Source organism: Vipera berus (assembly GCF_964194415.1).
Source record: "Vipera berus genome assembly, chromosome: 2".
NCBI lineage: Eukaryota > Metazoa > Chordata > Lepidosauria > Squamata > Viperidae > Vipera > Vipera berus.
Window position 1 is genome coordinate 75,144,841 of NC_138203.1, and position 15,977 is coordinate 75,160,817.

The following is a 15,977-nucleotide window of genomic DNA, read 5'->3' on the forward strand; positions in this document are numbered from 1 at the left end:
AGGATACAGATGGCTTGATGTTATGAATCTGGAAAGCATCCACTGCTGATGCATATTTGCATGACAATGTATCCTAAGAGCATTTTTATTAACAGATATGGGTGGAACAGCATATGCCAATGTTTTCTTCCCTCCATACTCCCCCATTATATTAAAAGAGACATGAGAAAAAAATAAACCAAATAACACAGAAATGGAAATTATGTAGCCCTGGTGCAAGCCACACAATACAAAAACATGCATGTATCAGATTTCATTGTCAAGCATCCCATTTGCCCAGGTATATTAGAGATATAGCATTCTTCAGTTACTAGCTACATCTAATTCTCTGGTGGTGCGTGTTTCTGAAGAAAGTGCTAATTTTATAATGCACATAAAGAAGCTATGACATACGTGAACAAAAGCACATGAGCAGTAGTAGCATTCTTGCCATTCATCCTAAGGATTAAAAATGCTAAATATTCACATTTGCTCAGCTTCCCATGGGGAACAAAAGTAAGAAAGCAAATACACCTTAAGAACAGATACACTGAAGATGGGTTTAAAAAATTATGTCATCTCTTGGGGTTAAGCTCCTTATTGACATATTTTCAGAAAATATCGTCCTGATGTTGTCTTAAATTCCTCAGCTTTTTATAAACTACATCAACTACGTTAACTTTATCAACTTATGCTGTATGAACAATCAGAGATGCTTCCCATACAACACAGATTCTGACATGGTCAGAACTGGCCACTTTTGGTTGCTTGCAAGGATGCTACCTTTCATTCAGGTTGCTGGGGAGATCCCTTATTGGCCACTTTAGTTTTGACAGCAAATAGTGTGTGAGAACGTCTGGTTCCATAGAGATGACTGTCCGACCAGGGCTTTGCAATACATAGGTCAAATGTTATCTAAACTGCTTATATACATGTCATCTCTCAAAAGAACATCAAACTTCGGTAAAAAGTAGGCTCCCCATGGCACAGCAGTATTGGCTTCTCCCTCTGGCTTCATTCAGCACTGCTCTTTTGACAGGTGTTTTTGTTTCCTTTCCTTTTTTACAAGAAAAAGAAACAGGTAGAGTAACATCATGGACAGATTAAGACTTCATATTTATCACCCTCAGAGAAGGGACGTGTCCAAAAAATGGACACGTGACTGTTCCTGTTAGTTCTCCAATTGCATGGAATGATTTACAGAATGGGAGAAATCTGCCGAATGTGCCCCATTTTACATCTTTTGATATTTGCTCATTACACAAGTGACTTTACATATGGACACGACTGGAAAAAACAAAGTAAAGTAAGAGAAATGCTACAATCATCACATCTGATCAAGGATTTGATCATGGTTTTGGTTTAAGAGGAAGGCAAGAAATTGCCTTCGCCTAACACAACTTATGTTTGAATCAAGCTTTTTGTATGCATGTAGTCAAGAGATGACTGCACCAATATGTATAATGTGAAGCCTACTGCTCATTTGATGTTGATTTAATATTAAGAAAAATAGGTTTATTAATTAATAACTTAAAATTTTACAAATGAGCTTTTCTTTTGGTTTTTTGATTTTTGAATTCTTTTTAATTAAATTACAGTTGTGATGCTGCAAATATAAGAATATTAAACATTCTTGTTACTTCTACCACAGGTTTTGCAATGTTTCTTTTTGAATTGTTTTTTTCCTGTTATTTTCAATTATAATAGGTTCAAACTCCTATAAGTTATAATGGATAACCTCCAATGATGAAAAAGCTGCAGTTCATAGAATGTTCCAAAATTTAGCGAAGATTCCTCTCACAGAAGAGACTGAGAAAATTATTTGAAAATTCTTCTTCCTGTAGTCATAAATATCACACAGAATTGCAAAAGAAAGAATGAGAACTTGGATATCTACCACTGCAATATGGTCTCAACTATATCCTCTGTGAATACAAAGCTGGATCCAGCTTTGAATAGATACAACTCAACTGGCTTGCCATGCACTTTTACTAGGATATTAGTTCTATTCAGACATTTGAAGCCAGTATAAACCAATATCTGAAAAGGAAGAGAAGAGAGGAGGAGGAGGAGGAGGAGGAGGAGGAGGAGGAGGAGGAGGAGGAGGAGGAGAAGAAGAAGAAGAAGAAGAAGAAGAAGAAGAAGAAGAAGAAGAAGAAGAAGAAGAAGAAGAAGAAGAAGAAGAAGAGGAGGAGGAGGAGGAGGAGGAGGAGGAGGAGGAGGAGGAAGAAGAAGAGGAAGAAATAGTAGTAGTAGTAGTAGTAGATTGGACCTTGTCCCTATTGAAATGGGCAGAGAGGTCTTTACATCATGCTTACTGTGCCAAAGAAGAACAAAGGGCAAATTTACTGACTGCATTCTCCTTTTCTCTTTTCATATGTTGGTTAAATGAATTTCTTAATATCTGAAGAGAGATTTTCAATTCATTTTGTTAAAAACACAGATACTATATGGAGGAATACTGAGAAGAAGGCCTTGTGTTGATTTACTCATTGAAAACATTTGTACATTATTTCCCATTAAAAAGTCTCAAAGTGGTATGAGATTTTTAAAATCTCAAATTATGTTGAATTTCCTGCCCTACTGACATTTATTATAGAGACATGAGGTAGGATAAAATTAGAAAACTATGAAATGATCATTAAATTCAAAGCTGCAATAGTTCCAACTGACGCTGATAGTTGTTCAGTTGTGTGCAATGTTGTTCGACAAATAATTTGTTGCAATTTTGGTTTTTACTTTCCTTTTACATTAACTATTTTTCATTCATCATGTCTTCATTATTCTTTTTACATTCTCATATCAAAGTAAAATATGTCAAGGAGTCAAACTAAATTTGAGAAACTGAGAAAACAGATTGTCCTCATTCTCAGAAAACATATTTTAGGTTAAACTCAGGACAAGATAAAATGCATTCTGGATGATTTAATCCAGAGTACATACAGCTTGTAGTGTTACTGAGCTGCATGGGTCAGGCAGTTGTTCTCAAACCTCTTTTGTATATAAGTATTGTTTGCTTTACTTAATGTAACATAAAAGTCATGCCTGTAGGATTTGATCTACGATGGTAGTTTACATACAGGCAAATAATGGAGTGATAAGCATGCATGAGTAAATGGATTTTGAACAGAAAACTGGGCAAAAGAGAAGCAATGTAGGCTTTAACAGTATGTATATTTAATATATATTCACATAGCAGATATCCAATGCTAGTTTACTTAGTACAGAAAGTTATTGTATTTTTTATAAAAAAATAAAAGCTACAATGCTGGTATAAAACATAGGAAGTCCTCAATTTACAACCACAATTGAGCCCAAAATTTCTGTTGCTAAGTGAAATATTTGTTAAGTGAATTCTGACTTATTTTACAACATTTCTTGCCAAAGTTGTTAAGTGAATCACTGCACTGTTAAGTTAGTGACATTGCTGTTAAGTGAATCAGGCTTTCTCCTTAACTTTTCTTGTCAGAAGTTCACAAAAGCAGATCACGTGACCCCAGAACACTGCAACCATCATAAATATGAGTCAGCTGCCAGGAGTCTGAATTTTGATCACATGACCATGGGGATGCTTCAACAATCGTTGGGTGAAAAATGGTTGTAAGTCACTTTTTTCAGTTCCCTTGTAACTTTGAACAGTTACAGAATGAATGGTTGTAAGTCAAGGGCTACCCATAGTTATTTCTTAACTAACCACTTTCTTTTTCTCTTGAGCCTTTTAAATAATTTTTTCCTATTACCTCTGGCTTTTTTCATTCCTTCTGGTGTTGTACATGTTTAAAGAACTTTAAATCCTCATCAAAATGAGATTCTAATTAAGACAGTACATGGAATATTTGAGGAAGGACATGATTATTTTGAATTTATGAATGACATTAAACACCCCACTAGTCTATCTTATAACTATGGACTTCTAAAAATAACATTAATTAAAGACAAAATATGATTAATTTGGTACATTTCACTAGCATAAAACCAACAGGAAAGAAGTACAGTTTGAAGTAGAGAAATGTTTCAAACTGAGCCTTCAGTAATCAACAGAAGCAACATACGGTAGTCAAAGATAAATTATTTTTTTTCATACAGTATTTACTCCTATGAAACTATGAAACATCAAAATCACCTAGGCAATAGGTTGTTTAGATAATTAAAACAGAATGTTTGCAAATTACCTGGAGTTTGAAAATTTAGGCGTCTTAGCTCTACTGGATCTGTGGGATGATGTGAAGGAATTTCTTTACTGTTAGGGATACTGTTCTTTCTAGAGTCTGTGTCTGCCCTTTTCCTGCATAAAGAAAGTGAATACAATCATTAAGGTTATCAATCTAGAACGTATTTATTTATTATTGACATCATTACCCCTCTTGCCAAAGCAACACTAACAAAGCATAGATATATAAGTTCTAATATATTGTTTTTGGCATACACTTAGGATTTTAAAAGATCAACAGAGAAATCAAGTTCTGTCAAATCAGTGAAAATGACACAATTATGTTAATAGAATAATCTATTATGAAACTTGTATATATTTAATTTTTGGGGTGAATCTAGGTCAACCAAAAGATAATTAAATATGCCTGAATACTGATAAAATTAAGAACAATCGGACTACCATTAAATGTTACAAGTGCACTGATTTCAATAAGATTTGTACATGTACAAATTTGTACATCTCTGGAATGAGCCCAGTGATTATTGCAATCCCAAATCTTATGGAATCTTAAATTTGGAGCTTTTCTAAAACCATTTAAAGAAAAGAATTTTGGCTCATGTTCAAACTATTGGCTGTTGCCTAATATCAACGCAGCTCCCTTTTCTGAATTGTACCATTTTATTTAAGATGATGCAAGCTGATTTTATGCTAGCATCAGCAATACCCGAAAAGGTGAATACGTAAGATTGAACAGATTTTTTTTACAAGCAAGTTCGAAGAAGAGAATCTCTATGCCGAGTGTTATTTTATGGCATCCTGATTTTTTTATACTATATTTAACTGATAATGAGATGAATGTTTTCTTTCAAAAAATTACTTGTAAATTGGGGTCACCTTTTCTGTGAAGATGTGGTTGAAAAAGTGAATTAACACGAAGCTGAAATGTCTTCTGATGTAGTTACTGGGTGATACCTTTGAGAATATGATTAGCTGTGCCCAAGGTTAGGGAGGAAGCCCTCAACCTTGCTCTGTCTCTGGGGAATTTCAATATTAAACATGCCTTCTTTCCCTGTCTATTTATTTAATCTCCATGTAATTTTGTTTTCTTCTTTTTCTTCGGTTCACATGTATGTATGTGAAAGGATAGATGATATAGTAGATGGCATCAATTAATTTTATAAATGGGATAGCTTATTTTACAGGCCATGAATTTTTAGTCAGTAGCTTTGAATTCAATCCCTGTAAGTTTGTTTAGCCCTCTCTTTTGTTATTTTTGAGTGCAACTTCGATCGGACTTTCGAGCAAATATATGAAAATGTATAACGTGTTCTAAAGTGTTGCATACACATATTTACCAGAGCACATTGGTTTCCAGGACTAGTTTCAAGTTTAATCTTAAATTCACAAAATGGGTATCTGGGCAGTGAACAGGAATATTTTTTTTAAAGATTTTTTTCACTTTAGCCATTATTGTTTTTTATAATTTTCATCTTCCCTTGGGAAAACGAAAACAAAAACTTAAACTTCAGGTGTGCTTCCTTTTCCAAACAGTTCATTTGTTTGGATTCCTTTAGACTGACAGATAGTCTGTTTGGAAACTTAAACAAGCTATTTTTAAACTGTTTTCTCATTTTCTCTTTTCTGAGAAAACGGAAAGCAAGTTTTTAAAAAATTTATCTCACCTGTCAGGTTTACTGCTCCATTATTAAGCGGCAGAAAAAAAAGAGAGAAAAAAGTGGAATGTTAGTTGGCCAATGGCAAGGCAGGTTACTATGACAGAATATGTTCTTTCACAATTAGGGTACAGATCTAGTAGTCACTAACACCTTATTGTATTTGATGTAAATATTCTCTACTTGTAGGAAAAGATGAAAAAAAATCTCATCAGAGTAAAGAAACCAAAGTAATAATCTATCACATTTGTTCCCTTTTCTCTCTTTGCCTCTTATAAAAAACAAATAAAGCCATCTTCTTCTTTTTTTAAAGAATATATTGTTTTCCCTGGTAGAAAGCATGATTTTTTTCCACCCGGCCAGTTCTCAAACTTGGAACTATTTTATATAGCCACACATGGTAATGTCAAAAAGAACAAATAGCAGGAAGATAGCAGTGTCAACTGATAAGAGATAAAACCAAAACAAGGCAAGCAAAATCATACATTGGAAAACCTACTTCTTGATTCTAAGAGGGGAAAAAAATTACACTGACAATGAGATTGTATTCTTTCCTGAAAAATTATTGCTCTTGTATATATTTTTTACAGAACTCTAGAAGAGACGCCTAGCCTGGGTGATCCCTTCATCTGTTAAGAAACACTGATTTTATTCGATGTCTAAAAAGAGTCCTTTATGTAAGGAAGCTTTTTTTTAAATCTAAAAATATTTTCAACACAATTAACACATTTAAACCTTGCCCTTCTCTGTACACTATTTTGTAAACTTACCTTTTATAAAGTAGAATAGCTATAACAATACAGATGATAAATACAACTGCAAGGACTGGTCCTACAACCCAGATCAAACCCTCTTCCTCTTCTGTAATTGGCTGGGGATTAAGATCCACTGATACAACTGTGTCAGAATATGGGCTGGTTGCATACATGGTCTGAATGGGGACAAAAATTAGACTTAATAACATAGTGGTGAATATAAGATATTACATATATATTTAGAACTAGACACAATGAACTTTGTTTCCTTCTTACAGTTAAAGATTTAGCTTGGCAAGATTTTTCAAACAAAAGTAGAAAAGGGATACCTTTTCTATAATTGTAAAAGAATATTAAAGTAAGAAGACTTTTTGTAATTAACAATATACCTGGGAAAAACAATTACAATAAGCCTTTAACTAAAATGAATTAAATTCAACAAAGCCAAGCAAGTAAATACATGTGACAGATTAACAACCAATTTGAAAAACAAACAAACATGTAACTTGTACATTAAAATGTTAATATTGGCTGCTCTTCTTTCCCAAAAGCCTCTTTCCCTTCCTTTTTTATTTCTTAAAAATATACTAAAGTTAAAATAATTCAAGCGTGTAACATATGAAACAGATGAATTGCACAACAGTACAATCATTTATTTAAATCACTTCAGGAATTCTACTTTTTCTTACAATATTTTCTAATTCTGTTACATTTCACTGCTGATCAGTAGCAAAATACTGTAATTAAAGAAGTCAGCTTTGCATTTCTTGATTAATTGCTGTTTTCCAAAAATGTTTCCTAAAGAACAACATTGTCTGGACAATATGTTTTGAGACAGGAAAGAGAAACGATTAGATGTAAAAATTCATGCCTCAGTAATTATCAGATATTTCAAGAAGGAAAGCAGAAGATATACTATAATGATTAAAATGAGGATACCAACTGTTTCCTTTGGGAAATGGAAATACTTAAGACTTAAACATATCATTACGTTCTATGCCAATGTCTTTAATATATGTTGTGGTCAGTCATTACTATGTATAATACCCCTTCAATTTGGAGATAAACTATGTATGTACATGTGAATGACATATCATATAGCTAGAATAAATGCACATATCATGGTCTGATGATGGCATATCAATATAAAAAGTTAAATAGAGCCAGAAGCAGAGAGTAGAGTTTGTTCACACTTTGCTGCTCCATTGTGTGTTGACCCAAGTGGTGAGATTAGTTCTAACCCTTATGGCTTTTTAGAAAGTCCTGAAAATGTATTTTTTCCAATCAGGCCTGGGGTTCCCAACAGTAGAGAACCTGTATATTGGTTGCACCATATATGACATCTTAATTAACTCCAATTTTTGTTTTACTTATGTTGATATTTAATTGTTTCAAGTGATTATACGAGGGCAATTTGGAAATAAACCTACTTGGTTATCAATGACAGACATTCGCAGATACAGAACTTTTATCATACACATTAGAAAACTGCAACATGACATTACTTTTCTACATACTCGCCATTCAGACTGAGGCACTTGTCATAACGTCTTACAAGGTTTGAAATTTCTTAGTAGTAGTCACTTGGCACCAAATCTGGGCTATGGAAGGGTGATCAAAAACATCCCAACGGAATTGCTTCAAAAGTTCTCGGGTGCATCTAGTGGTGTGCAGGCAAGCATTATTGTGGACCAACACCACACCGGAAGTGGTGCCATAGAAAATCCCATCAAATGTGAAGATGCCAAAGGAGTACTGCTAGTGAAGTTCATGGAGCATGGGTTGACCATCAATTCAGAAGTCTACTGTGAAACATTATGAAAACTCAGGCCAGCCATCTATAACAAGCGTCGGGGCATGATGACTTCTAGTGTGGTGTTGGTTCACAATAATGCTTGCCTGCACACTGCTAGATGCAACCGAGAACTTTTGAAGCAGTTCCGTTGGGATGTTTTTGTTCACCTCCCCTATAGCCCAGATTTGATGCCAAGCGACTACTACTAAGGAATTTCAAACTCTGTAAGCCATTATGATAAGTGCCACAATTTGAATAGTGATTATGTTGAAAAGTAATGTAATATTGTAGTTTTCTAATGTGTATAATAAAAGTTCTGTATCTGCGAGTGTCTGTCATTGATAAATCAAACAGAGGTTTATTTCTGAATTGCCCTAGTATTTGCTTTAAATGGTTGGTTTAAGATTCCCCTTGTATAAGATGTATTACCATCTAAATTAGATAAAATAAATAAATAAATCCAGATTGTTTAAAATGCAGATAGAAAGTATTCTTAAAACATAGGTCATCCAAAACATGTAACATGGACAAAGTATGAGGTGTGTGGAGATAAGATAGAGTCTTTAAATACTACATTTAGGGGGGGGGTGGGAATCAAACCTGCAGCCAACTTACTGATTCTGAGTGTTCCAACACAGCTAAAATAAAGACAACGTATTCTTGGCCATTTTGGAGCTGCTTGTTCTCAAAACCACCATACTGTTTCTTATCCCCCAGGGTGAACTCAGTAGGAAGAACATCAAAGTGTGCTGCAATATATGGCTTTAAATCTGCTTCTCTCCCCAAACGAATGCTTCTGCGTTTTCGTGCTATCTCTTTCAGTAGCTTTAGGGTATAAAAGAAAAAAAAAGAGAAGCAAATAAATGGAAAGATAACCATAAATAAAATTAAACTAACACCACAGGATGATAAAAATATTAATCTAGTTTTAAGAACCATGGATTTTGTAAATCATAATCTGTTTTAAGAAATATGGTTTTGTAAACCATAATCTGATTTATAATTCTGTTGTAATCCTATGCACATTTACCTAGGACTATGCCTCACTGCAATCAATAGGATATTTTTTAAAATAAATATAAATATAGAAATCTAAATGAATATCATACCTTCTTAAAAAGCCACAGCAGATAAGAATCAAAACAGATTTTAATACTGAACATTATGATCCCTTCTAGTAACAAACTATGAAGCAGTTTTTCAGAAAAGCTGAATGATTGATATACTGTATTTGATGAATATGTGATTTAATTCTCTTAAATAATAGGCCACATAGCATTATATTCCTTTCATCACATTAATGGTTCTTGTTAAAAGAATTGGGGAAAAACATTAATAAAATATTATTCTGTCCATTCTAAGCATTAATTCATTGTGAATTTTCTGAACAGTAGTAAATCACAGTTACAACAGCACTGGCGTAACACTCCCAAATTTATCACAGGGGAAAAATGAAGATTGACAAACAGTAGTGATAGAACATTGTCTCTGGAAGTAGATGTCGCTCTGTTTATTTAATAAAGTCTCTTTCACTGTATGCAAAAGCAGAGAATAGGCTAAAATATTAATACACCTGAGAATATAGAAAAAGAATGAGATGGTTGCAGAATTATCGTTACAGGTAGTTCTCGACATACAACAGTTCATTCAGTGATCGTTCAAAGTTACAACGGCACTGAAAAATGTGATTTATGACCATTTTTCCTAGTTATGACCTTTGCAGAATCCCCATGGTCATGTGATTAAAATTCGGATGTTTGGCAACTGACTCATATTTATGACAGTCCATTGTCCCACGGTCATGTGATCATCTTCTGACCAGCAAATCAGTGGGGAAGCCAGATTCATTTAACAACCAGGTTACTAACTTAACAATTGCAGTGATTCACTTAACAATTGTGGCAAGAAAAGTTATAAAATGGAGCAAAACTTAACAAATGTCTCACTTAACACCAGAAATTTTGGGCTCAGTTGTGGTTATAAGTTGAGGACTACCTGTATGACACCACTTCTTATAGCTCCGAACACAGATTGCTGACTAAAAGTACATATTGTTTTCAAGCAGTTAATGATTTTTAAAAACTTTAAACGTAAAAAAAATATTATTTTTATTTTTTTTTAAATAAAAAGAAAATATAATCAAAATAGCTTCTTAGAATGCCAACTGCTTGCTTCAACACAGAGCACAACATTTAAAGTCACTAATTGACAGGATAGTTTGTTGAGACCCAACAATAAGCTATCTTCCTTCAAGTAAGGGCTGTGACATTTGGTTATAAAAGCCATTCAGCTGAGAGCTTCCTATCTAGATCAGATTGGGATCATTTGCCAAGTCTTACATAATCATTTCATTGGATAGGTTTTTTTTTAATATCCCAACACATTGCATTATTTTATCTTATTTTCTATGATATGATCAATAATATAAATTGAACAAAACCAAAATATTAAAATCTTATACACAAAATAAGATAAGTGGGCTAATGCCTCCCTAAGTAACACCAGCTGCCTGCAATTAGTGCTGGTTCGAGTCCCACCAGGCTCAAGGTTGACTCAGCCTTCCATCCTTCCGAGGTAGGTAAAATGAGGACCCAGATTGTTGGGGGCAATAAGCTGACTTTGTAAAAAAAAAAACAAAAACATTCCGTGGGGGGGGGGGCGCGAAAGCCCTAATAAGCAGGCCTATAAATAGAATGAAGGCTATTGCTAAGCACATTGATTTGTGCTTTTTAGATTGTAAGCCGCCCTGAGTCTTCGGAGAAGGGCGGGATATAAATGGGATTAATTAATTAATTAAATAAATTAATTAATTAATGATGAAATGAGCAGCAGAAACAACAAGACTGTTTAGACTGCAAGGCTTCAGAACTGGAAGAACCTTTCAAGGTCTAGGAATACAAACAGAGCAACAGTCTGCAATACTTTAAAGCATTTCCATCAGATGTTACTGATCCAGTCTCTTTATAAATACATTATTCCTAAAGCTCTCCTAAAGTAGTCCTGCCACTTCTAATTTTTCCACTTCAGTCTTACATCACAATTCTAAAGGCAACTGGTTGAAAGCAAAGACAGCTGATTTTAGCAGACTTTCAATAAGCTGAAGCTAGTAGGACAATTTGCTGTTTTGTTTCAAATGAAACCTAGCCCTAACTGATGTGGCTTGCTGCGGTATTTGCAGATTTCATGTGAACAGCATGAATGTACAGTGCCAAGAATAGCCTGATCAATAATATATTTAAAAATTAAGACTGAATTGTCAAATATTAATTCAATAACTGGCTCTTTTAGTATTAAGTATAATTTTGTCTTATGCCAATATTGTCCAATACATCGGTTAAGACGTTGTGAGTGTTGTAACCTCGACAAATTGGAGAAGCCAGCTAGAATTGGAGATTCTAGATTAAAGCTATGGCAAAGTTTTATTGAGAACTTGGGAAACAATGTATAAACATGACTTACACCAATGGCTTGTAAAATGGCTTTAATCCTCACTTAATGACCAGTTGCTTGGCAAACATTTAAAGTTATGACAGACTTACTCATGGCCCGGTTCCAGAGTTTTGACAGCTGCCACTCTCTGTGGTCATATATGACTGCATTTTGAGTGCTTAGAAGCTGGCAGAACTTTATGGCTGGCTGCAACGTTCTGCAGTCATGTAACTACAATTTATGATGTTTTTTTGCCAGTTTTCAGCCTCACTTTTAAGAAAAGACTCAGTTACAAGTGTTAATGAGTATCAATGTCATAATCTCTTGCTCCAGCAGGGAGGCAATTCAAAATTCTCTTGGCTTCCTATTTTCCCTGCTATTTTAATTTCACTGTGTTGCTACAATATATAAATTTGAAAATTTGTCCCAAAATGCACACAATTTCAAATATATTTTCATACATACAGAAGCTTTCCTAGAATACCCACTCTTTGATTAGCGATATATGCCAAATTGTCACAAGCCCTGTATTGAGGAGTATCTGTACAATTTAACGCAAATATAAATGGACCGCCATCATCTCTGCTGGTTGGAAGACTTCATGAGACTTATTATTTACAGAAATGGCCCTTGTAGAAACTCTTGCCTATGACCTTATGTGGTGTCCTTTCTATGTTGCCCCAAGACATGCTCTGATCATCTCAATCATTTCCAAATACGAAGGACATATAGATAAAGTTTATGTTTATGATTTTTTTAAGGAATGCTAACCTCATACTCTCATTTCAGGTGGTCAAAACATCTACTTCACAAAACTTTAATTAGAAATGTTGGCGTATTATTTTTCCCCCAACCCCAATAACAAATTGCTGTGTTAAACTATTTCTCTGTCTACTGTATTTTCTATTGTAACGATGGTCATAGACTGTAATAAAGACATTTCATAAGCAATATAAAAAAGCAATAAATGTTTCCCTAATAGATGTAGGATTTTTCAGTTAGGATAGTTATAAAATTTTGAGTTTGGATATAGTTTGGAGACGTATATCCACACAAAAATGGAGACAAAGTGAATTTTACTCCCAGTCTTATGTTTTTATTCAGAAGTTATATTCAACAAGATCCTTTTTAATGTGAACAAATTTATTTATTTATTTATTTATTTGTTTGTTTTTATAAACCGCCCTTCTCCCGAGGGACTCGGGGCGGTGTACAGAGTAAGGTAGGTATACAGATTGAACAATAGTGAAAAACAATAGTAAAAACAAACTGGGACCCCAATTAGAGCTATCAGGCCAGGCCGGACTGCTGGAACAGTTTGTTTTCTGTTTGGAACCTGTTAACTGGGATAATTAATTTTGAATTGAATAACCTCTGAACCGCTGAAAGGTTTTACTTTTGGTAATTACTGCTACTATTTAAATGAAAATATTACTGTATGTTGGCAAAGAATTACTGAAAATATACTTAAACATTTTCTATTTTTTCCCCATAATATTACCTTTGTTTCCAATTTTCTGGTCATTTTTTTTTTCATTTTTATAAGAAAAAGAATGGCTAGAAAATTGGAAATAAAAAGTAATAGAAAACATTTAGGTATATTTTCAATAATACTTTGTCCATCTGCACCAGACTAGCTGCTGCTGGCACTGTGTTTTATTGTCCTCTCTTTCCCAAAGCCACAAATGATATGAAAAAAGAGTAACATCTGCCAGTGCATCTGGGACCAGATCAGTGCAAAACTCCATGCAGAAAATAGGTTTTCAATGACTTTAGCGTTGAGTTTGAATTGATCACCACTGGACACCTGGAATTCCAGCATTGACTATAGCATTCTTCTTGGTAGAAGAATGCCATTCCCATAGTATTACCCTATCAGCTGCTCTCTTGTAAGAAAGTAATCCAAAATAGAAGATTCCTCTTAAAAGATTGTTTTTTTTAGTAGTTCCATAAAATGTTGTCTTCTATTGTGAATTATACCTGGAAAAATATGGGGAAGATCCTATCCTTACTAAACGTTTCTGAATTAGTTGAGATTGTATGTTATTATCTTATTGTATGTTTTACCTTATTCTACTGCACCAAAAGGAGTCGGAGGTCAATGCTTTTCTTTTTCTTTCCCCCTTTATTCTACCCCTTTTCCTCTTTCCCTTTCCCTCTTCCCCTTTTCCCATTACTTTCATTTTTTCTCTATTTCTCTGTATTTTATATTTTGATAAACTAAAAACATACTTTAACATTTATGAATTAATATTCTTTGTCAAAGTATTATACTATTTAGCACATCACTAAACAAACAATTATAAAAATAATTTTGTTCTGAATAACAGTACCATAAATACAAAGAACTTAATTATACAGCAATTCAACGCCCTTGAAGTATCACATTGTAATCTGTTACGACCGGTATATTGGTCAATGGAATTTGTTTCCCCAAATATCTCATTATACGCATGCAAAACCTATACACAGGACTAGAAGCTGATGACTCGCTTAACTCCACCCATTTCAGCTCTGCTTGCTCTTCCTCCTACACAATTATATTTTTTGACTCCAGGCTGGCCAAGTGAGGCGTCTGACGTTCTGTCACAAAATGGCTGGGGATATTAGCAAAACCTAGATCTGGAGGTCTTCTAGCTCTGACTTTGGATGGGGTAACACTTTCCCTCTCAAGAGGACAATTTGAGAATTTCCCTGGATCCATAGCCCTTGTTTAATGAGCAGGTGGCAGCTGTAGACAGGAAGACCATTATATAGCTTAATCTAATGTGTCATTTGTGCCCTTCAGAGAGCCCTAGTCACCTCATAGTACAATTATTACAACATATTCTACAAGGGATTTAAAGAGCCTTTGAAAACTTCAAGTAGTCAGAATGCAATGGTACGGTTAGTGATGGACATGTCTCAGTAGGTACCTGTTTTGTGTCCTCCACTGGTTACCAGTTTGCTTCCAGGTGTGATTCAAGCTGCTAGTTATGACCTATAAACCCTGTCGTGACTTGTTATAATCCTACACAGAATCAGCCCTGGTGACTTGAAGGACTGTAGTGTCTTCTTAGCCAGTCAGTATGGCAGGATTGGTGCACCCAGAGTTTGTTTGATTATGAGGTACCATCACGACGCTGGAAACATGCTTTTGCTGTCACAGTGCCTGCCTTCCAGAATTAGGTTACCCCTGAAATCTGGGTGAAATGGCATTCCGGAGGGCCTTAAAAACCTGGTTCTTCTCCCAGGCTGTGCCTGGAGCTCTTTGCTGGGTATGGGATACATTTTAGTGGGAGGTTTTTTAATTATTGTTAATTATTTTATGCTGTAAAGTATATAGAGTCAATTTGAAGTTAGGCAGCAACTAATGTAATGAATGAGTGAATGAATTTAAATGTATAAAATTATGCATCATGATTTGTAACTTTAAAAAAACCCTCATACCTCTGTAGCAGGGGTGTCAAACTGCCGGCCAGTGGGCCGGACGCGTCATCCAGAAGTCGCACCCACCCCATTCCCAGAATGGCAAAACCGTTCCGATACGTTGTGCAACATCACGTGACGTCGCGAGTTTGACATGTCTGCTCTATAGTATCATATTATATAACCTTTGAAATCTAGGTAGGTTAACTTTGTTGATTAGATATACAAAACACTTCAATTTATGAGTAAAATCAATAAACAATTGAGAAACATTTTGAGAAAACCTGAAGAGAAACGAATATCAACAAAGGTAATACTGTTTGAATCTGTTTTACTACCCTTTGCATAATGGAGAACAAAATCACATTTGTATGACAATTGCATCTAAGACTTAACAAATTTATTTTTCAAGTACCTAAGAATACTAGTTTAAGTGCAGGCAGTCTTTTTAACTATGCAAAGTAATGAATTTCTGCCAAATGGATAATAACACTGTTTCTGATCAGCCTTGTACACAATTCAACCAAACGCTGCATAGATGTCCTTATTTGAATACTTTGGATACTGGATACCAAGTATAAAAAAAGTAGTTAAAAGTTCATAAACCTTTACTTCCAGACATTCCAAAACTGATACTGCAAAGCTTACTAGGAAAAAATTCTCTATTTTATCAATACAAATATTATTATGAAAGTTATCCAGTTACCTTATATGTAACCATATCCAATTAACAAATTTTATCATAAGAAAAAACCATCAGAACATCCATCCCAGGGGATATATCA

The 15,977-nt window shown here is 34.5% G+C and overlaps 1 protein-coding gene across 1 annotated transcript in view; it reads right to left on the reverse strand.

Moving 5' to 3' along the window:
• PTPRD (protein tyrosine phosphatase receptor type D) overlaps nucleotides 1–15,977 on the reverse strand; it is a gene marked incomplete at its 5' end in the record, with an annotated part of 288,177 nt that overhangs the window by 101,541 nt on the left and 170,659 nt on the right. The window contains 4 exons of the mRNA XM_081317525.1: nucleotides 4,152–4,264; nucleotides 5,815–5,829; nucleotides 6,576–6,736; nucleotides 8,971–9,180. Coding sequence (XP_081173651.1) covers nucleotides 4,152–4,264; nucleotides 5,815–5,829; nucleotides 6,576–6,736; nucleotides 8,971–9,180 — 499 coding nt within the window. The remainder of the gene's footprint in view (nucleotides 1–4,151; nucleotides 4,265–5,814; nucleotides 5,830–6,575; nucleotides 6,737–8,970; nucleotides 9,181–15,977) is intronic.